General features: G+C 39.5%; 1 protein-coding gene across 3 annotated transcripts in view; it reads left to right on the top strand.

Annotated features, from left to right (window-relative positions):
* COL9A1 (collagen type IX alpha 1 chain) overlaps positions 1-22,784 on the top strand; it is a 78,569-nt gene that overhangs the window by 4,071 nt on the left and 51,714 nt on the right. The window contains exons 2-11 of one of the 3 annotated variants that reach the window (XM_060615863.3): positions 8,402-8,485; positions 9,254-9,274; positions 10,761-10,835; positions 11,173-11,208; positions 11,331-11,393; positions 17,455-17,508; positions 17,770-17,805; positions 20,120-20,143; positions 21,020-21,073; positions 22,361-22,414. In XM_060615863.3, coding sequence (XP_060471846.2) covers positions 8,402-8,485; positions 9,254-9,274; positions 10,761-10,835; positions 11,173-11,208; positions 11,331-11,393; positions 17,455-17,508; positions 17,770-17,805; positions 20,120-20,143; positions 21,020-21,073; positions 22,361-22,414 — 501 coding nt within the window. Of the gene's footprint in view, positions 1-8,401; positions 8,486-8,936; positions 9,186-9,253; positions 9,275-10,760; positions 10,836-11,172; positions 11,209-11,330; positions 11,394-17,454; positions 17,509-17,769; positions 17,806-20,119; positions 20,144-21,019; positions 21,074-22,360; positions 22,415-22,784 lie in introns of those variants that run through there. The other 2 variants (XM_078447047.2, XM_078447048.2) reach the window with 2 other exon arrangements.

Below are 22,784 nucleotides of genomic sequence, written 5' to 3'. Positions count from 1 at the left end.
TTATTCTTGTTTTATGTTTTGATTTCTCACCAATTGACTGAAATCTGAAGTTTCTGGCCATTACTGCAGATCAATAGTGACCACAGGTCCCTCAGAAGACTTAGAGAGTGATGAATAGTAGTATCCATATATTCTGGGTGGTTAAAGTATACTTATAGAGGACCCTTTTCTCCATTTGGAGAGAGCAAATATTCAATATTGATGTCTGAGAAATTTTAAATTAAAGTGAAGTGTACCCAAAACATAAGAAAACAATTAGGAACACTGTATTTTTCAATTTTTCTTCATGAAATTAGATTCATTCTGATCTTTGACACTCTGGATTAATTGAATACCTTTTTCAGGATCAACACGGGCTTTTCTTTAGTAAATACATCAAAAGCAAACATCCCTTCTAAAGTTATTTACAGATGTCAAAAGGTAGCCTTAAGAACTGCATAACAAAAAATGCAATTGGAAACAACATTTGATGGAGCACAAATGCTAAAAGACTCTTTTATATTGTACTTGCTTGTGATTTCCTCCTATCTATCCTATCTTGTGTCTCTTTCCCTTTTCTAAATTGGAAAAGGAAACCAATTTCAAGAGGTGTTCATAAAGCTTGCAATATAGCTGCTCACGTGATCCACAACTCAAACACCTTCTCATCATTCATGGTTATTTAGTGGGCTCAGAGCATTTTATATTTTTTCCCAGCGCACTGCTGTAATACATTGTTAGTTTGATTTGAAAGCAATAAATCCCATATTTCCTATTCTCCTTTGTGCCCATATTTTAGGATGGTGCCATTTATCCCACTGCAAAGCTCAGTTTCCTGGCAGCATACCATAAAAACATGTTATTTTATGACAGGTTCTTTATTGTTTGTTGTCAGTATGATTGCCTAGGAGAGTTATTTGGTACAGCTCTATTAGAAAACAAAGTTAACCTTTCTCCCTTTTCAGGGATGTGCACTAGGGGTTTGGGCTTAAGGAAGGATACAAGTTTATGTGGTTTCACAAATACATGATTCAAAACCTTTTTATCTTACCTATGCATATTCAAAATAAACCAAAGTGGAAAATAATCAGAAGATATGATGCCTTTCAAAGTATATTTCAAAAGTGCTGCTCTATGTTATTTTTGTTAAAATCAGAGAAAATGTGAGAGCAGATAGAAAGAACTGGCAGAACTAGTGACAGAGAAACTGTCCTTTATTCTGCTCTATACAATTAAATTATAATAACCCCCACATGCAGAAACAATGGAAGTTTCATAAATGATAACATGGGAAAATCCACTGTGAGGTTGTGGATAATATTATTTTGGTATTTAAGAAATATTGTAGGAAAGTTATGTTTTCAGTGATTTAAGAGATGCATACTATTGCATAATATCTAGACTATTAAGTTTGCTTACTAAGTTGTTTTCGACAAGTACATCTACAAATACTCTTTCACTTGTAAGTACGAAATAAATACAAAAGAAATGGTTATGTTAACAATATATATCCATAGGAAATACTTTTTATAACACTTTGGGGTGATTTGACTGGAATACTTTTGAATACTGACTGAAGACAATTTTTTGGAGATAAAAACTGCTGTATTATAAACTGTATTAACAATATCAGCTGGATTTTCCACTAGGTGGCGATGAAATGAGGAGTACACAGAAAAAAAAAAATCTGCTAACATAGAAGGAGCCATAATTGGAGGAAGGGACTATGGATAACTAGAATAAAAACTAAATAATGGTCAAACTTGCTTTTAATGGAAAATTGAAAACACTAAAATTTTTTATTGGCCTCAGCTATGCCCATACTGTTGCAGTTTTTAAAAAGTCAGTGCTGTTAGTTTGTCTGTTTCCATTAAAATGTGTGTGGGCTAAGATCATGAAGAAATCTTTGTTATGTAGCCTGGGTGGTTGTAAGGCAAGAAGCTAATTCAATGTCATTTTTCCTTCTCTTTGTGTTAATCTCTGTGTTTGGTTTCTTTGGTTATAATGTAGTGTCAATAGAATCATGGACTTTCCAAGCTGGAGGAAACTTTGATTGTATCCATTGCAAATCTCTAAATTTACACATGAAGAAATTGAAACCTAGACAGAAATTGAAACCCAGACAGGGGAAAGGGTTTGCCCCCAAGCCATAATCAAATGAGAAGATAAATACTATCAATTCTTAATTCACTGTTTCTAATTCATCTTTATATATTCACTAATTAACATCTGGTAACTATTTGTTAAACATCTCTTAAGTTATAGACAGAAATTAAAGCTCCAATGGAGTTTACATTCATTTGGGGGAGGGGAGATGGACACAAGGGTATAAATGAATACATGTATAGAATGCTCAGTGTTCATAAATATTATGGACAAAAATGAAGCAGGAAATTGGATGCCTGGGGAGAAGGCCTCATTGACAAAAAAAAATCTTAACAGAAACCTGAAGGGGTTGGGGGTATTAGCATATGGCTCTCTGAAAGAGGAAGGTTCTGGAAAGAGAGAATATGGAGTGAAAAGGAACTGATGTTGGTGTTGTGTGTTATGTTTGAGGAGGGCATGGAGACCAGTGTGGCTGGAATGAGACTGAGACAAGAAGGCAGTAAGCCTGGAGAGGTAACATGATGGAGTGAAGGTTGGGAAATTGCCTTAGCACTTGGCTTACATGCTGTATGAGATGGGAGGGTATCAGATGGTTTTGGATAGATAAGTAACATGTTCTCATCTTTTCAAAGTGTCTCGTTGGCTGCTATTTTGGCAATATAACGTAGGGGGAAAGAAGGACAATGCTTAGGGGTACAACAAAAGGAGACCTTTAGAGACTACTGCAATAGCTCAGGCAGGGCTGGTCTTGGTTTGGAATAGGGTAGCAGTGAAGGTGGTGCAGGGTGGTCAGATCCTGACCCTTTTATTTTTCTAAATATTATATATATATATACACACACACACACACACACACACACAGAGAGAGAGAGAGAGAGAGAGAGAGAGAGAGAGAGAGAGACGCAGGAGCAGAAAGAGAGGAGGACAGAGGATCTGAAGCAGGCTCTGTGTGGACAGCAGAGAGCCTGATGTGGGGCTCAAACTCAAGGACCAAATGGTGAGATCATGACCTGAGCCGAAGGCAGATGCTTAACCAATTGAGTCACCCAGGTGCCCCAGATCCTGACCCATCTTGAGGGTAAAGTAAACAGAGCTGAAGTGTAAGAGAAAGGAAAATCAAGAGTGACACCAATATTTTTGGAGTGATTAATCAGAAGTATACAGTTGCCATTTATTGAGATGGGAAAGACTATGGGAAGCACGGTTATCAGTGAGAATATCGAGAGTTGGTTGGGAACATCTAAGTTCAATTGGGATTTTGATCACTATTAGACACCTAAGAGAAGATGCAAGCAGGCAGTTAGGTATGTTCTTCTGGAGTTCAACAGGCAGGCCCAGCTGAGAATAGAACTCTAGGAGTTGTCAGCATATATGTGGTATTTATTTAAAGCCATGAAACAAGAGGAATCACTGAGAGACGAATGCTGCAGAGAAGTCATAGAGCTGGACGGTGAAACAACCAACACTTAGAGGTTGCTGAGATGAGGGAGGTTCAGCCAGAGAGACCAGGAAGAGCAGTGATGTAGGAGAGGACCAGGAGATGGTGGAAAGTCAGGGACTCTGAAAGTCAAGGGAGAACAGAATTTTAAGGAGGATAGAATAGTCAACTCACTCAAGTGCTTGTAGATAGATCAAATAGGATGAGAACTGAGATTTGACCACTGCATCCAGAGACCCATGACAGTGACTTTGTGGAAAGACCCATTGGATTGTTGGGGGTGAAAGCCCAGTTGCAAAGGGTCCAAGAGAGAATGGAAGGGAGAGGAATTGGAGGCAACAAATTTAGACAGCTCTTTTGCGTTTTAACTGGAGGGAAGCAGAAAACCAGACGGCAGCTGAAGAGGGATATGGTATGAGGGGAAGATTTGTTTTTCTTAAATGGACAGACAGCTCAGGATGCCTCACCATAGTTCAGAGTTTAATACTTCTTTATGTTCTACTAAAGTAGCCTCTTTTTGGCTCCAAGGACTGGGCATTTATGACCACATGAATCCCCTTGAAGCGCCCTTTTAAATTAGGCCACCTTTCTCCATCCATTTCCCTGGTGCAAAAAAATCATTGATGACAGTCCTAATTAGTTATCCAATCCTACTCAAATTCCTTAGCTTAGAATTCAACAGAGGAAAAAAAAATCTAATGTCTATTGTTTGCCACAGTGAGTCTCGTCCCTTCTCTATACATCACTTCCTCCTCTTACTGTCACCTCTTCAGAACTCTGACCTGACCTTTACCCTCCCATCTCTGCTTATGAAAATTGCAACTGCTCTTCAGGGCCTCACTCACATGTTACATGTTATATGATCCCCTTGTTGATGACCTTAGCCATGTTACACATCAACTGCAATAGTATGTATTGTCAAAAGCAGTTCTGGCCTAGATGCTGCCCTATGTACTCAACATTTTTGTGTCTTTCACAGTATCTCTCTCAAAGCACAAGAATGTGTTATGTAAAGATATGTTGGATAAAAAGATGAATAAATTACTACATGCCAGGTCTGCTAACTCTTTGTTTACTGCTCTTTCCTTTCACTGTTCTGCCTTTGCCCTTGGTGTGATTCAAATGACTGTCACCTACTCATATTTAATGACAATTCCTAGCACTGTGTCTGGAACTGCATGGCCTAGTCTACAGACAGTTGGGGAAATTTCTGATTTCGAAGCAACTCAGAACCTGCTGCTTAGCAACTAGGAAGCTTCGCTTGGAGGAGGTCCCTTATGATGGTAGAAACCAAATTTTGGTCGTAAACTGAAAAGAAAAACGAGATCTCAGAAGTCAAGTATTGCTTTAAATCTTTGTTGCCATTGAGTAGATGAAAGCTTAAAGAAATATTTCTCCTGTTAAAAAAACTTTATCTTTGAAGAGCTAGTTTTTAGGTATTTTGTACTTGTAAAGTTTAATCATAATTCAGTATGTAAAAAATCAAGCCTTGTGCCATTCTCATTAATTTCAAATCAAGTTCTATAGTTTGTCATTAGAATTCTCTTAGGAGGAAAAGGTAGTTGTCTGCTATTAGTTTTTACTTAATTTTTATGAAGAGCTTAAATACGTTAGTAATCTTTCTCAACAACCTAGGAAAATAAGTAGAAATCACTAGCACTATTAAAAGAACAGAGAGTTGGGGCCAAAATTCCTTGTGTTTTTTTTTTTGTTTTGTTTTTAAGTTTTTTATGCTTATTTGTTTTTGAGAGAGAGAGAAAAAGAGAGAGAGAGAGAGAGAGAGAGAGAGAGAGAGAGAGAGAGGACATGAGCAGAGGAGGGGCAGACACAGAATTAGAGGCAGGCTCCAGGCTCCAAGCTGTCAGCACAGAGCCCAATGAGGGGCTCAAACTCATGAAACGCGAGATCATGACCTGAGCCAAAGTTGGATGCATAACTGACTGAGGCACCCAGGCGCCTCCAAAATTCCTTGTTTTAACATGTTGTCTGCTGGGCACTACTCATAAGCATTTTATGTTGAGAAGGATGAATTATGGTAGGGCATTTATGTTCTGTTTAAAGGATTAAAAAAACCCACCCTTCTTATTTCTCAACTTGTATTTTTCTCAAGTCTTAAAAACTGTAAACTCATTAGGGAGAGGAGAATATCTTTGGTTTTCCCTAGAATGTTTCCCTAGTGCAAGCTTTATATTTGGACTTCAAAAATGTTGACTGAAAGACTAAATTAAAATATTCGTCACATATACTTTGTCAGTGGGTATTCAAAGACAAGAATGATTCCAGGTATGAAAATGAGAAACGTGTGGAAATCAGCATTTTAGATGTGTAATGTAAGTGACTTTTAGTAAGGAACTCTGCCAATCTTCCTTCAAAATAATTAACATGCAAATTGGAATTCATATTTCATGCCAAAAAATGGTTGTTGTAAAGATGATTATTAGTGTGTGGGTGGTGTTTATGTGGCTGCACAGATGTGTTCAGAAACCTCTGATCTATGTGGCACTCTGAACAACGCAGCCTGTATTCACAGATGAATTATCGTTCACTCCCCTATTATCCTGTGCCACAATTGCATCTTGCATATTTAAACAGGTGTACCAATTTATCCAGAGAATTACATTTTTGAGAAACCAGCTTAATGAATTACTTTGCATTTACAATAAGTAACTTTAATGAACTATCTAAACAAAGGATATACGTTTCCTGGTTAGCCATATAATTAAAGTTTCTCAGGGTGATTAAGTTATGAATTATTTTGAGAATCAAAATATCACACATATACAATGCATGCCTTATGCGAGTTACCAATTCACAAAGGACTATGTGAATAAAAGTATTTGAATGTGCTGAGCTGTCAGCACAGAGCCTGATGTGGGGCTTGAACTCACGAGCTGTGAGATCATGACCTGAGCTGAAGTTGGACGCTCAACCGACTGAGCCACCCAGATGCCCCTATTCATCTTTAATATGAATGTTCAATCACCAAATTCCTTGGTTATTGGCTTAGAAAATTATGGCTTTTTCTGGAGTTGGGATATATTCTTGGGGGAGGAAAAAGAGTGGGTTGGAGAAGGCCCTTATTTTACAGCCAGGCACATTTGGAATGCTAGCTCTGTCTTTTACTAGCTGTGTGACCCGTGGCAAATGATTTAACCTCTCTGCCTCACTTTACTCATGTGTGAACGGCTTCAAAGAGTTGTTTGAGGCACAGCTAGGTATTTTAGTAGTCATTAAGGCAAATGTTGTTCCATTCTTTCTTTTATCTATTAAAATTTCTACTGCAGTTTAGAACAAAATCAAAATAAAATGATCCCAAACAGATAAGACTAATCTAATAAAAATAAAGTATTTGATTAAAGTGATTTTCTTAACTGTAAGATAATTGTGTGGCTTGGAAAGCAGTTCCTTTGAAGGATGTCAGTAAACTATTGTTAAATAATTCATACTATGAATACACAGATATTTTTCATACTATTTGTAGAGAACTTTCCGTCTTAAAATATGCCTTGGTTTAGCTCTCACTTTCTTTTCATCCCACTTACCTCATTTTTCCAGATATCCATATTTTCTGGAGAAAAGCTATGGTAGGGTTGAGAGCAACGAGGACAGTTAGAATCATCTAACAAGAGGTGGAGGAATCTGAAAGCTTAATGTCTTACTTTTACCACTCTATAAAATGGAAAACTTCCTTTTGTTTAACTTTCCCTTCCTTATGGGTAGGAAGGATGGACTTCATCCTTCATCCTTTCCAATTCTGATCTTCCATTCAGTACTTCAACTCTGGATGCTTCTGTAACAGTGGAAAAAAATGTATCTAATTTAATGCTAGATCCAGTAGATCTAGAGTCCATTTGGCAGGTAGGATGGAGTGTAAATCACTACTGGATGAAAGAAAAGAGATAATGTTTTAGATTTGGGACTCTGATACTTAACTGAGCATTTGCATAAAGCCAGGAGAATCAACTGACCAAGAAATATGGATCTGAGATGACTAGCAAAGAGCTTCCTCAATCTAAGAAGACGGGCCAGCATGATGCCATGATGCATGGTGGTGTACATCTTTTTTTTTTTTTTTTTTTACCTTGTCACCCGAGGCCTTCAGCTTCAGACCTGGTCACTCTTCCATTGTTCTGTTTCTCTCCTGCTCCCTTCTTATTTCTCCCTTAACACCTGCTAAAATGTAAGAACTTGTCAGGGCACATTTGACATAACACCAAATGTCTTCTATTATCTTGTTTTCCCCCTGAGTTCTAGATTTCCCTCTCAATTCCTCCATTTCCAGTCCTTCCAATTTCCATTTCAAGCTGTGAGTACTCCCTGGAGAATTTATTCTGTAGCATGCAAATTTTTTCTAGGACTGGATTTTCTTTCCTCTTCTTTCATCCTGGGTGCCACCTCTTTGGCTGTCTCCATCTCTAATCTTCTCCTGTGTAAACGCTTAGCGCATGTGTGCTGTGTCAGTAGGCCTGGGTTCCAGTCCACACCCTCACACAGGCTTCTGACTTGGACAGTTCTTTGTTCTCTCAAAGCCTCATGTGAATAGAAAATCTACATCTTGAGGATGTGGTAAGGACAGAAATGGAAATTCAATGCCAGAGGGCTCTTTCCTGCCTAAGGCTATGCTGGAGTAATGCTGGAGTATTGCAGAGCTACTGACATCTACATTCAATAATCTGAGAAACTTGGGAAGAGCTTCCAACCCATTTCCATCAGAAAATCTGTATTCAGGGAATAAGACTACTGGTCCACTGAGGTGAACCAGTCCAAGCTGGTCTCCACCCATTTAACAGTCGGACCACACTTACAAACTTCTCTCTCTCTTAAATGACCTGCTTGTGTCCTCCAAGAGAATGTGAACTGTATGCTGTCTTTCTCCAGTTTGAACTTCAGTGGATGCTGATCCACTGTGACCCACTACGCCCGAGGAGAGAAACCTGCCATGAACTGCCAGCTAGGATAACTGTGAGTCATTTGACCACCTGCAAAGGTCACTGCCACCCAGCCTACCTCTCACCACCTCCTCAAACACCCCACCTCCTCATTCTTTTTCTAAAGAGTTCAGGCTTTACTATACGGACCAGATACATTTCAAGGAAGCACAGGTCCCACCCACAGCCTGGCAAGTACAAACTACCTCGGGGTGTCTGGTTCTACTTTTGGTGGCTTACGACCCTCACTCCCCTCCCCAAACACCTTTCCAACAACCCTTGAGGTCCGTTCGCTGCCCACAGTGGACCGGGAGAGACTACACTTGGGCAGACCCGCAGAGGCAGAGGCAGAGGCAGAGGCACGCGTTCAGGCCTTGCCAGTGAGGCGGCGGGGAAAGGGTTAAGGGGGACTGTTGTCATTCTATCCGTCCTCCAGCCGCAAGCTCTCCTCCAATCCCCAGGACCCTCTCCAGAGCCATTCATAAACAGGAGTAAAGTACGCCACCCGGGCCAGGCACCTTAGCAAAGACTACTCCTGGGGGCGCTTTTTTTGTGTGTGGGGGAGAAGTGCCACTTAATGCGTGTGACGGGTTCGGAAGCCTAGCGGGGCGGCAGGAGACACAGTCCGTGCAGGGGATTAGCAGAGGGTGGCGGGCATGGCCTGGACAGCAAGGGATCGAGGCGTCCTAGGACTGCCACTGCTGCTGTCTGGGCTCTGCTTGTGCTTGGCTCAAGTAAGTTGTGTGCGAGTTTGGGGGGTGGGGAGAGCCTTCTCACTTTCTCCCGGTTTTTTCCTCTCCAGGTCATCGAGACCACCGACCAGGTAAGCGGAGGGCGAGATGTGTTTGCAATTTTCAAGTGCACGCAGGGAAGAGTGGAGGAGCAGCCGTCGCGGGAGGTGTGGGGAAGGCGCAGAGCTTTCCCTGGGCTCTGCAGCCGCGTTCTTCCCGCAGCCTTGAGCACCTGCAGCGAGTACCCTCGGAGTCGGGGACCCTAATGACCCTCCGGTCATCTAGGAAAGGCGTCTCCTCCTCGACTGGGCCCCAACACTGCAAACAGAAGCTCTGAAGGCCATGACTTGAGACCGGGGTTTAATTGTTAGCCTGGCTGCTTCTTAATTCCCCCACCCCGCCCCTCTAGGACGCAGTCAAGGGCAGGCCTTGCTGGAGAAGGCGGGAATTCAGGCTAGCTGCGCTAAAGCTCCCTCTCCCGCTCCACCAGCCGGTGGTGGCAGCACTAAACCGCGAGTCCTGCTAGCGGTGCCCGCCGCTCTGGGATTGGAACCGAGCGGCCATGGCTGGCATCAGTCAAAATTTCAGCAATTTCCCGAAGGCTCTGGCATCTCCTCCCTCCCGCTGGGAGAGGACCAGGCGGGGGCGGGTGAGCCCAGCCGAGGTTTGAGGTTTCACTTACAAAGACCCCATTGTAACCTGTCTGGTCATTGGAGTTTAGAAAAACAAAGTTTTCCTTGATGAAAGAAGCTCCCCCCTCCCACACTTTCTTATTCTTTTAAATTAGAAGAGAAAAAAAAAATTCCCACATTCCCTAAGCTACATGCTCATACTATTTTCAGAAGCCAGTATTCCCTCTAGCACTATCAAAGCTTAGCTGTTTGCAAGCTGTTTAGCGTCAGTCTCAAAGTTGGTGTAATTTTAAAGCAAGGTGCAATGACCTTATGCAAGAACAGTGTCACTGCAGGTAAATCTGAAATGAGGCAAGGCCCTCCCTGGGTTTCAATGCTCTTTTGCCCCACTCCTCCCCAGTTTTCCTCTAGTATTCCCCCCCCCCCCCCCGATTTTCACTGGAAGTAGAAAGATTTACAAAACGATCCGGTTTTGTAAACAAGGATCAAAGAAATCTATCTGAGGTGGAGCGCCTCCATTTTGGGCAGTTCATTTTGGCCAAAACACTGACTCTCAATTACTAATCAAATCGAGGTTTTGAATGACCGCCATTTTCATTACTGCATCCCTTTAAAAAAAAAAAAGGCGTCAGGCCTTCCCTTCTTCAAGACCCCCTTTTGGTTTAATTTTAATGCGCACTGTTGGGGTGAGGCCCTGTGACCCCAACGCCCACTTTAGGGCCTGCATCTTGCTCTAACCACACCATTAAGCCTCACTCAGAACGTGGTGGAACCAAAGAAACCTGCGGTCGCTTGGGAATTTCATACATGTTTACCAGGTTTCAAAACTCCCTGCTCCAATGGGAAGTGTCCTTACCGCGTGGAGGTGGGGGCCTCAGAACATTGCATTCAGTTTCTCCTTGTTGCCCAACGTGCTCCATTAACCTGTATATGCTGTTTTTGTCAGAGAGGTCCCCCAGGCCAGCAGGGTCCCCCCGGGCCTCCGGGCCCCCCTGGAGTTCCGGGCATCGATGGCATCGACGTAAGTTTCTATTTCCAGTTCTCTGTTCCTCCAGTCCTGCCTTTTCCTACCCTTTCTCCAGCGGGATGGGTTTATTTTTGACAGGGCTAGATGCCCGCCACCTAAAGGCGGGATAGCACTAGAGTGAGAGCTGGGGTTGGATCCTAGAAGCCTGGAGATTTTCAGAGGGATGAGGTAGACATTCTCAGTTGTCCCCGTTGGTCAAGAATCTCCACAATTTAGCTTTACCCTGTCCCCGTCCCTGATTTGTGCGGTGAACACGCGTGGGAGTCTCCCCGCGGGCTCCCTAGCGCCTCCCACTCATGGACTACTCTTACCTTTTCTCCTACCCCTCTAGGGTGACCGAGGTCCAAAGGGTCCCCCGGGCCCCCCGGTAAGTTAATCAGCGCATTCGCGCTTCCTTTCCTTCCTTTAGACGTGGTTTGCACCACGTGAGCCCCAAGAGTCCCAACTTTGTATCTTTCTCACTCACTGCCTCGCCCGCTCCCCGCTCAGGGTCCTGCTGGAGAACCGGGCAAGCCAGGAGCTCCGGGCAAGCCAGGCACTCCGGGCGCGGACGTGAGTAGGCGTGGGTGCACGGGAGCGCGCGCAGTCCGGGACGCGCGCGCGCGCGGGGTGGGAGTGGGGGTGGGGGTGGGGGTGGGGGTGGAGGTGGTGCAGGGGAGGGAGGGAGCAACGTAGAGATACGCCGTAGAGTTACGCCGGAGGGGTGCAGACTGCGGGAGTCCACGCGGGAACAGGGCTGCGGCCCCGAACTGGGCCTTGTACTCCATGCAGCTTCGGCAAAGGGTCCTGAGAGGGTGGAGCTACCTCGTGGCACCCTGGGTTGAGCCTGCAGCGCTGGCAGTACCTGCTCTCAGAAAACGCCCGAGGGTCCGCTTCCCTGCTCACCCGCCTGCTCGCTTAGCCCCACTTCCCGCACAGGGGGTGCTGGAGGGGGTAGAGTCTTACCCGGCTCTGCGGGGGCTTCTTTCCCAGGCACTAACTAGATTAATTTAGAAAAGGACCTGCAGGCCGGGAAGGGGTAGAGTACTCCTAAGTGCTAAGGAAGAGGAGAAAAAAGATACCTTTGAGGGGAAGTCCTGGAGTGGGAATGTGGGAGAGGGGCAGAGGCAGGGAAATGGCCAGCACACGTAGAATAGACAATTCAAAACTCGTTTTCCCTCTTTCCTTGTTTTCTTGACTGGCATCACTGACAGAACAAATAGTATAGGGTTGCTTGAAAACTGGGAACCAGCAACCTTTCTCCAATTTACCCACCTCCACACCTCTGCCTCCCCTCAACTGAGGAAAGCTCATACTGGCTTGTAGGATAAACCTAACCAGTAAATAATACTTTGTCAGACTCTCATGATTTCAGGACTCTCGGCTTCCCCTGTCTCTATGCGCTGGATTAATACTTATTGAGGTCCTACTACAGGCCAGCCCCTGACTTTAAAACTGGGATACAAAGTGAGGTAAAATAAGGTTTTCTGTTCTCAGAGAACATACAGTGGTGCATTCCTCAAGTTATCCTTCAAGTGACCGCTTTATGTTGTTTCCGAAACCCGAAGACTTTTTCTAAATCAAAGAAAGCACCTGAAAACCTATGATTATAATTCCCAAGAATTTTTGACTACAGAGTAAGACATTTTGAAGGAAAAAAGCTAGATTTTAGTGGTTATTAAGATATGCTTTCTTTATAAAAGATTACCATTATGAGGGTATTTGTCTATGTTATTTAGTACTTTAGGAAAGACTTTGTTTTACATTCCAAAGCCCTGAGTTTGAACTTTCCTGTGTGATGCACGAGGCAGTGCAAGAATCCTCCAAGAACGAATATTTGGATAACGAATTGAGTATCAAACTAATATTTGTATAATACAAATGAAATTATATAATTTGTTGGCTTTCAAGCTCTTTCCGACACACCGAATTACTTGAAACTGTCACATCATAATAGAAAAGTCTGATACATACAAGGCCACTCAATAAACCAGTAGCCCAATATGGGTTGGATTTATTTCTGCATCCCTATGAAACTTGGACCAGTCTTTTGTGTAAAAAGAAAATTTATGATTACATTATTATTATTATTAGTTTTGTGGTGGTTGAAGCATAAACTAATCACCTGGTCTTCTCTTGGTAATGAGTTGAAAGAATTTCAGAGAGAGGGCTAGAGTTTTCTGTGCTTCAGTTAATGGTGCTTTTGTAGCATGCTCGGCCTGCTACAAATTCTTCCTTACCTTTAACCATGAGGTCATAAAGACAATGCCTGCTTTTGCTTTGTAAAGTAATTCCTTCTCTTCAACAGAAATTTTGGGGTAAACAAGTGAAAGTGCTTCAAAATCTCTGGAAGTACCATGTAGTTAACAATGACAAGGAGTTTTATCTTCGTCTATAGCGGCAGTATCGTAGTAAGAAACTCACGTGTGTGCCAGCATTGTAGGCCTTTCCTAGAACAAAAGTTAACTATACTAAGCAAAAAGTTAACTACACTAATTGTATCTGTGTAGAACTTTTTCCCTCAAGTACAGTCACAGACATTATTCCCTTTAACCTTACGATAACCTAGAAGGCAAGTTGGGCTAATATTATTTTTCACAGATAAGAACACTGAATAATTTTGAGGACAACTAGTTTCCTCAGGGACCCAGATTTATACAGTGGTTAAGATAGTGAAAGAAACTAGATTTCTTCATTTTTAACCTTACTCTCTCTCCAGATAGTTTTGCCTCATGCGGATACAAAATGAAGATCTTAAATGGATGAATAATCAGAAAACTGAGAGAAAAAGAGTGATAGTGAATTTTTAGTATCTGAATTACCAGCCAAGAAAAATGATTTATAATTAATATTTTATAATTATTTGTAGACATTGGTACAGTTCTAACAGATTTTGAAATGGAGCCATAAGGGAGTTATAAGATTCTGGCTTATGCTATTCTTTGGCTCCTTCGACATGTTAAACAAGTCTTTTACCTTGAGACGACACATTGAGAATAATGAAATATCAGTAGCTGGATCAGATTGATGTTTGTTTATCCCTGAACATAGGGGAGCTAAGTAATTAGGAGAGCTTCAGTGATCTTTTCTTGTCGGGTGAACCTGAGTGTATTGGTGGGACCTTAAACCTCCAACCTCCTTGTCTTCTGCTCTTTGGCTCATTGCAAAGCTGTTCTTTTTGGTAACGTTAACAAATGGTTAATGAGATGATGTTTGGAAGAATATAGAAGGAACGTGATTTAAAGGGTAATTATCCTAAGTGAAGTGGATTTTTTGACAGAAAATGTAAAAGACTCATGGCAAATATGCTTGTAGAATTATGCCTCGAGTCTCACAAGCTGAGTAGTTAGAATGCTGGAAGGAAATGACTGTTGAAGGCTGGTGTTCTCTGCCAAGCAGTAGCATGAAAGTTCCGAACACAGTCAGCTTCAGCATCGTCCCGTATAGAACTTTATCTTCATAAACATTCATATGAAAGCAATGAAAGCAATTCTTTCTGCCACTGGTAGAAATATATATATATATTTTCTAAATCAAATATATATATATATATAGCCTTGGTTATAACCTTGCACCTAAAGGACAACTGTGTTATTATCAATAATCAATAGAGATATTCTTACAGGCTCTATTTGCTGTGACATGCTCAGTGAGCTTTGTAAAATAGTGTTTTATTCATTCTTATAGCATCTAAGATAGGCAGAAGAATAATTAGAATTAAATACAGGAATTATGGTTAAACTATGTCACTTAAAAAAATTTTTTTTAACGTTTATTGATTTTTGAGACAGAGAGAGACAGAGCATGAACAGGGGTGGGTCAGAGAGAGAGAGGGAGACACAGAATATGAAACAGGCTCCAGGCTCTGAGCTGTCAGCACAGAGCCTGATGCGGGGCTCGAGCCCACGAACTGCGAGATCATGACCTGAGCTGAAGTCGGATGCTTAACCGACTGAGCCACCCAGGCACCCCTATGTCACTTTTTATAGGAAAGAGGTTAGAACATCCTCTGGATGTATTCAACTACTATCCCTGGCAGATGTTATATGATTAGAATAGTGAGTTATTAAGGAATTATTCTGAAAGGTCAGTGTAAGTGGAAATAGTCTGACATCAAAGATCAGTTTGATCACAGAAATGTGAGGAAGCCGTGAAATACAGAGCCCAGGTTATTCTAGGATAATATCTAGAATTTTGTGTGTTCATTTGTTTGCAGAACCCTTTGTGAATCAGGTTTTAAGCTCCCAGAGGGCAGGGAACGTGTCTTATACTTCATGTAAACTCTTTACAACATCTCTTTACAACATCTATAGCAGTGCTGAGCATATAATAATGATGATAATAAACAGCTAACATTTATTCAGGGCACACCCCGCCAGGTACCATTTTAAGCATTTTGCTTATATAATTTTATTTTCAAAATTATCATATCAGATAGATATTAATATTATGCCTATTTTGCAGATCAGGAAACTGAGGCACTATACAGTTGAGCAACTTGTCATGGTTGTACAGTTAATAAGTGGCAAAGTTGGGGTTTGAACCCAAAATAAAGATGATATAGAGGGATAAGTGTAATATCCTTCCACATAAGATGCTAATCTAAATTAAACATTAAGTACTCATGTATCGAGTATGTGTTAGATGCCAGGGGAAATGTTCCAGGATTATTATAATGGACATATAGTCCTTGTCCTTATGGAGCTTATGCTTTTCTACATAGCTGTTTCATAACAGAGTTCACTGTAGCATCTGACACCAAAACGTATTTTCAATTTAATTCAGAGACCTTCCTAGTGATAGACATATTTTATCATGTCATATGGAAGATACTTTACATAAGTGGTAACCTGGAAGCAGCCTTCATGTTGTTCAATAATTTACTTGGTTCTGCTTTATTTTTATGCAGTTGAAATTCTACCATATATAATAGCTATTGTCCACCAATCTTGTCAGTTATTCCAGTCACAGATTGAAGATTGTTAGTTGGTTGCATGTGTGGGAATTGACCAGGGTTGATTTTGGAGGGCATTCACAGGAAGTGGTAGTTAGAGGTTCTGTTAGTCAGATATGCTCTGAGGTATGTAAAGTCTGTGTGTCATATGTGACTCCAGAGAGCGCTCCTGTCTGTATGGTTGGTTTGCTGAAATACAATAGCCAACATTCCATTACTACAGGTGCTCAGCAACTAAGATGCTGGGGCTTGTTCCAAATTACAGTGTTGTATTTAGACTAAGGTGATTGAAAGTCAAAGTTGGTGAAAAATTGTTTTATGTGTGTTTAATAATGTTCTTTGGTAAACTTCCTGTAATTAGCATTTTCAACTTTTTTTTTACTTCCATTGATTCACTCTTTGGAGTTATGAGGAAAATGGATTAATGTACAGAAATGTAAAAATGGTGGCCAATGAACTAGTTTTCAAGCATTTTAGTGATATTTATGAAATGAAAACATTTTAGTGATATTTATATAAACTATGAGCAATTAAATATGGATTTTGGTGATCCTTTTTTAAGTTGGGCTTTCATATTTGCAAGGAACTCCTCCCTTGATTAATACCATTTGAACCTTTTTCAAAATCTTGGTAATAGTTTTGTAAGATGTTTATGTATGCATGCACATATGTGTATATATGTATATCTCCATATCTCCATCTATCCATATATATATATATATATACACACACACATACACATATTTATCTTTGGCGAGGTATATTTCAAGATCACATTATAAGTGACATCTAAAAGTGTCAAAGAGTAAAGAAAAAATTTAAAAGATGCATCCTCACTAAATATGGAAATTCATGTATACATGTAGTATTATTATACTTTATAATGTATTTTATATTGAGGGTGATGGTAAGAAAAGTACTGGTAGGGAAAATGAGAATGTTTAGAGGATATGCTTTAGTAACTGCTTTAGTATTAAATATGACAGATATAAAACGTGTTTTACTGTAATTGGGTTAAATTCTATATACCAAGTGACACACATGAAAATATATACTTAATTATACCTATTATTACTAAGGAAAATAATGTAGAAACAAGCATGCTCTCAAACATTTTATTTTTAAGGTTAATGTTCTTCAATAAGCAACTGTCATTGCTGGAAGATGGCTGGAGGACTTTAGATAGCTATAAGGCAATAATGAGATTATGTTTAATTCCTATTGAAGAAACATTTTATTAACTCTCAAGACACCATTAGAGAGTTATAGAGACATATAATATTTTTATTTTATAAATGAAGTGAAGGAGGTACATAAGCATGGGTAACTGACAGAGCCAAGATCTGTTGTCCCATTAGACTTAGCTATTAGAACGCTATAATTGTTATATTGCATTTTTCCAAAGTGGAGACAAAAAATACTAAATTATTGGACTCAGTGAGAAACAATGCAATTAGAAGGAAGCTAGGAGCATGATAAAATTTATCAACAGAAATTAACAGTCAGATTTAATGTTAAACATTACCTTTGAATAAGAGTACGGGAAGGTATTTCTTTGTAAATATTTGCATCATACAAAAGTTACCATTCTGTACATAATTAATAAACAAAATGCAATTATGCACTTAGGAATTTGCCTAAGGATGCTATAATAGTTCTAACATCATCTTGCTTTGTTAGGGGTTAACAGGACCTGATGGATCCCCTGGCTCTGTGGGACCAAGAGGACAAAAAGTAAGTTAGCCACCTGTTATTAATTGCTGGTATTAGATGCTGAAGTATAATTTTATTGTAGTGTTTGCAAATCAACTGAAAGATTAGTTATGAAACAGTGGAAATACACTTGTTCAACTAAAATCATGTTTTAGTTGAATTAAGTTAAATGAAAAAACACCAAGATGGGGTATTTTAATGATTTCAAAATTCATGTAAATTACATATTTACATATTCATGCTACAAGGGGCTAAGTACAATGAAGTTATTTTTATTTTTAGGGAGAACCTGGTGTTCCGGGATCTCGTGGATTTCCTGTAAGTAATTATAAAGTGACAGAATTGAAAACCTCCTACCTTTTTCTGTCATTGTGAAATTTTTTTTTATTATATGAAATTTATTGTCAAATTAGTTTCCATACAACACCCAGTGCTCATCCCAAAAGATGCCCTCTTCAATGCCCATCACCTCCCCTCCCCTCCCTCCCACCCCCCATCAACCCTCAGTTTGTTCTCAGTTTTTAAGAGTCTCTTACGCTTTGGCTCTCTCTCCCACTCTAACCTCTTTTTTTTCTTTTTTTTCTTTTTTTTTCCTTTCCCTCCCCCATGGGTTTCTGTTAAGTTTCTCAGGATCCACATAAGAGTGAAAACATATGGTATCTGTCTTTCTCTGTATGGCTTATTTCACTTAGCATCACACTCTCCAGTTCCACCCACGTTGCTACAAAGGGCCATATTTCATTCTTTCTCATTGCCACGTAGTATGTCATTGTGAAATTTTTAAATGCAGTTTTTGACATAATATGCATCACAAAGGAATTCATGACTTTTCTGCTATGGTAAGCATTCTATGAGTAGAAAAATTTTAGAGAAATTTGAATGCACACTATAAATACATGTGTCTATTTGCAGGTAGCTTTTCCCAATAGACAACTCCCCCTTTACTTCCCTTGATAGAAAACATTTCTTGCATAATAACGGCAAATCTAAATATGCAGTATTTAGACCATAATATCACACCACTTTCTTCACAACTGGTTGTATCTCTAGTGAAACGTCAACCATCAGATATAATTACCAGCCTAATCCTCTGGCTAGTCTTTTCCCGCATTGCCCAATCTCACAATTTGTGTTATTTCTTTATCTGTTAGAGGGTTTGGTTCTTAGGCTGCTTTTCCTTTCCATTTTACTCTTTATTCCTCTTTTGTTCTTATCATTAATCTGTATCTCTCATCTTTGTTTTCTATTTGCACTGTTTTCATGGCCATATTTCACTGTCTGTCAACTTTTCCATTATAAACCTACTTTCAGAAGTGAATAGCTTTGCTGGCCTTTCTCCCGTATTTTTTTACTCAGAGCTCAACATCTTATAGAGATGCCTTAAAAAAAAATTAGTGACATTTGAAATTTGTCAAACATCTAGATCTATGATAATGAAATAATTTATTGATTACTTTGGTATTTTCAAGCATGACACTTATTTCCCAAATTGATTTACATATTAAAATGTTCAAATAGGAGTAATTCTTCAAATGCCTTGAAATGCCTTGGAAAAGCCCCACTTATTATTAAAACATACTGCTCATGTGAAATTCTTGCTTGTTTTGGCTGCCTAAATAATTAGAAATAATAATATCATTATCATAGGGTGTACATTGATTCTACTAAATGGTTCATATAGGGATGTTTTAGAAAAGGAAGTCTAGAATGAAAAGCTAACATGAATATGGTATTAGAGACAGCTGTGAATAGAAGTTATTCCAGCCAATGTAGGAGAGAAAGGAGTAATAAGGATTCCCAATTGGGAAATATTGAACCTGGAAAGCAAAGATAGAGAAAAAGGGATTCTAGACAGCTGATGTTCAGTTTTATGAAGTTCAACAAGCATATAGTTAGGGTTTAGCATATACTAGTCCCTGTGGTAGGAAATAAGGCCAGGAGGATGAATAAGATGTGGGGTCAGTCCTTGATTATATGCAGTTCAGTGTTGCTAAAGATAAAGTACAAAGGAGAGGGAGATGAAATAACTAGCTCTAAGATCAGATTCAGGATATCAAATTAGGATCCTATCATAAGTCATTTCAAGAGTGACACCATTTTATTCTATCTACTGGATTTGTCTAGAAACATAGTCCACCTGTCAAAAGAACGTGGTTTCTGGTCCTTTCCTCCAGCCTCCACCTGCCCCCCCCCTTTCTGTGCTGAATGTTCGGGAATTTCCAAACATCACATTATAAATTATAAAGCACTACACTGTATTGCTTTTAAGGTAGATTTCTTATAAAACATGATGAAAAAAAATCTTTAAACTTAGATTTAAACTGATGTGCTTCTTTGTGAGTGATGCTAAATTCTCCTGAGGGCAAGCGTGGATGACTACTTTACTTTGATTTCTTACAAGAACGTTTGGAAAAAATATTATTGGTTAGCTTAGACATCAAAAGAATATTTGAGGTGCTGAAACAAACTTCTTCCGTAGGAGTAGAGCCATGTTTGCTTTTCTTTATCCAGTCGTTACTTTAGAATGAGCATCATGTTATTTAGTGACAAAGTTTATACTTTGTTTTTGAACTGAATTATGTCTGTCTGTATTTATACTAAGTTTAAGTTAATTTTTATTTTAATATTTTAGGGCCGTGGTATTCCTGGGCCCCCTGTAAGTATCATCTCTGGGTGTGTTTCTACATAGTCTATAACAATGGCCAATTTCTCAGCTCCCAAGCTTACTCTCCAACTGACAGTACCCAGTGGTATTTATAGTGTCCTACATACATGATCTTCGGTGACTACTGTGACAGCACTTCTATCCTGCTAAACAAAAAATTTTATTGATTTTAGAAATTTCTGTTCCTTTTTAATTAAAATTTAGTCAAATGAGCTATTATGTTATTGGAAACCAAAGCTAGCACAGATATATAATTCTAAATCAGTTGTTTATCATATTTGATATCATTTATGGTAGATTGTAAAAAACATCCATAAGTCACCACATCCCTTTATTTATTTAGAATTACCTTTTTTTAAAAAATTGAAGTATAATTAACATACAGTGTTATATTAGTTTCAGTTGTACAATGTAATGATTCAACAATTCTGTAGACAACTCAGAGCTCACCACAGTAAGTGTGCTCATCATCTGTCACCAAACAATGTTATTACCATCTTATTGACTTATTGACTATGTTCTCTATGCCGTACTTTTCATCTGTGACTTATTTATAACTGGAAGTTTATACTTCTTAATCCCCTTGATCTATTTCATCACCTCCCTCCTGCCCCACATCCACCTTCCCTTTGGCAACCACTAGTTGTTCTCTGTATTTAAGAGTTTGTTTTGTTGTTGTTGTTTGTTTCTTTGTTTTGTTTTTTTAGATTCTACATATAAGTGAAATCATATGGTATTTGTTTTTCTATGTCTGAGTTATTTTACTTAGCATAATACTACTTACTAGGTCCATCTGTATTGTTGCAAGTGACAAGATCTTACTCTTTTTTATGGCTGAAAAATATTCCATTGTGTATATACATACAGGGTCCTCCTGGGGCAGCAGGACTCCCTGGAGAGCTTGGCCGTGTTGGACCAGTTGTGAGTACCACACTGCATTTTGATAGACATTTACTGATTTAATAGAAGATGTTACTCAGAAGGCAAATTGCCCTAACTGTATATTTTCCCCTGCAAATCCAAAAAATGGCAGATGAATTTCATTCCAGTTCATAATATTGATGGGAACCATGGATAATAATGCTACCTCATTTTTGTAGAGTGATTTTAATTTTTTTTCCAAGGCTGTCAGCTAAACTTTTCTTCCCAACTTCCAGAATTAGTGATCAAATCAGGAGATGTCACCTCCATTTTATAGACTCTCAGCCAGAATTAAGGTCCAGTGTCTTTTGTATTAGGCTCTCTGCATAAAATGAATAGCTGAAAATTATTGCCAAGTATATTTCTGTTAGGATCATTAAATTATAATTGAACCAACAGAACTTAACATTAGGCAATAAAGAGCTGAACTTTATAGAAGAAATTGTTGGTAATAAATTCTTGATGTTACTATCCAATATTTCAAAAATGTTGAAGTAGTGACATTATGTGGAGGATAGATAATTGTAAACGCATTGAGAGTAGGAGCCATGTATTATATATTTTTTCTTGCTTCTCCATATGTCTTACTATTTGATAAAATTATTTACTGAACAAATGAATATGAAATGGTTATAAAGTTAAAATAATTGTAAGATGCTTTTGACTTCTTATGGTAGAATATTCAGAAGGAAAACATACACAAGGAGTAAACTGTGGACGTTAGGGCGAATTGAAACCATTTTCATTTGAATGGCTTATTTGTATTTAGCCATCTTGGATCTCCTGTGCCATTTGCAAGACAGTATGGTGATAGGCCAAGTCATAGCTTGTGGGTAAACAGTACCCGGGGAGAGTCTGGCATTGCAGAGATTAACCTGCCATTCCATAGCTTCAGGCTGGCTGCAAACCTTCTTTTGCCACCATTATCTGGATGGTACTAGAAGTACTGGCTGTTTCAGTTCCTCTATAAATCAACTAGAAAAATAGGTGGTGTTTCCAGTTTGTTTCCAGAATAAAGCGATCATGCTATAGAAAAGAATTGGCTTTGCGTTTCCCCCCAAACTTCCTTCTGCCTTGTTTTATTACTTTGGTGAGACTGTAGCTCCTTTATTCTTCTAGTTTTGTGGAGCTAATTGGATTATGGGCCACCCATCGATTTTAGTGGCAGGTCTATGCAAGACTGAGCTCTGTAGGGGTTTCTAGTAATATTCTCTCATGCCTTACCAGTTTTATGCACTGTGTTTTGACATGTGTATAACCACTGTGTCACAATTTTCAATAACTTAGGGTGACCCTGGGAAAAGAGGACCACCTGGCCCCCCTGGCCCCCCAGGACCCAGTGTAAGTTATTTGCAGCTTGAATTTTCTTGTGTCTGAGAGTTGGAATTAAATAAACCCAAGAACCAAAAATGGAAGAACTTGTTAATCGAGTCATCATCCTAAAATTCCAAAATGGCTACCAGTTTTTTTCCCCCATTCAGAACATGGGTCTTCTTAGGACAGAAAAGTAGAGGAATAACAGTAGTTTAAAAGGAGGTTTTCTCAGGGAATGGCTTACTCATATATTTGAAGTCCTTTGACTTTTGTGATTTCTCAAATGCTCAAAACTTGGATGTATAAAAGGAACATTTTCAAATGAACTAGTTTTTACAAAGGATTTATACAGTAAGCAATTTAAAAAATAGGAGTTTAAGTAGGAGATAATTCATAT

The sequence above is a fragment of the Panthera onca genome, chromosome B2 (assembly GCF_046562875.1).
Source record: "Panthera onca isolate mPanOnc1 chromosome B2, mPanOnc1 haplotype 2, whole genome shotgun sequence".
In the NCBI taxonomy this organism is placed as follows: domain Eukaryota; kingdom Metazoa; phylum Chordata; class Mammalia; order Carnivora; family Felidae; genus Panthera; species Panthera onca.
Note: the sequence above shows the minus strand (reverse complement) of the source record. Positions and strands in the feature narration are given on the sequence as shown.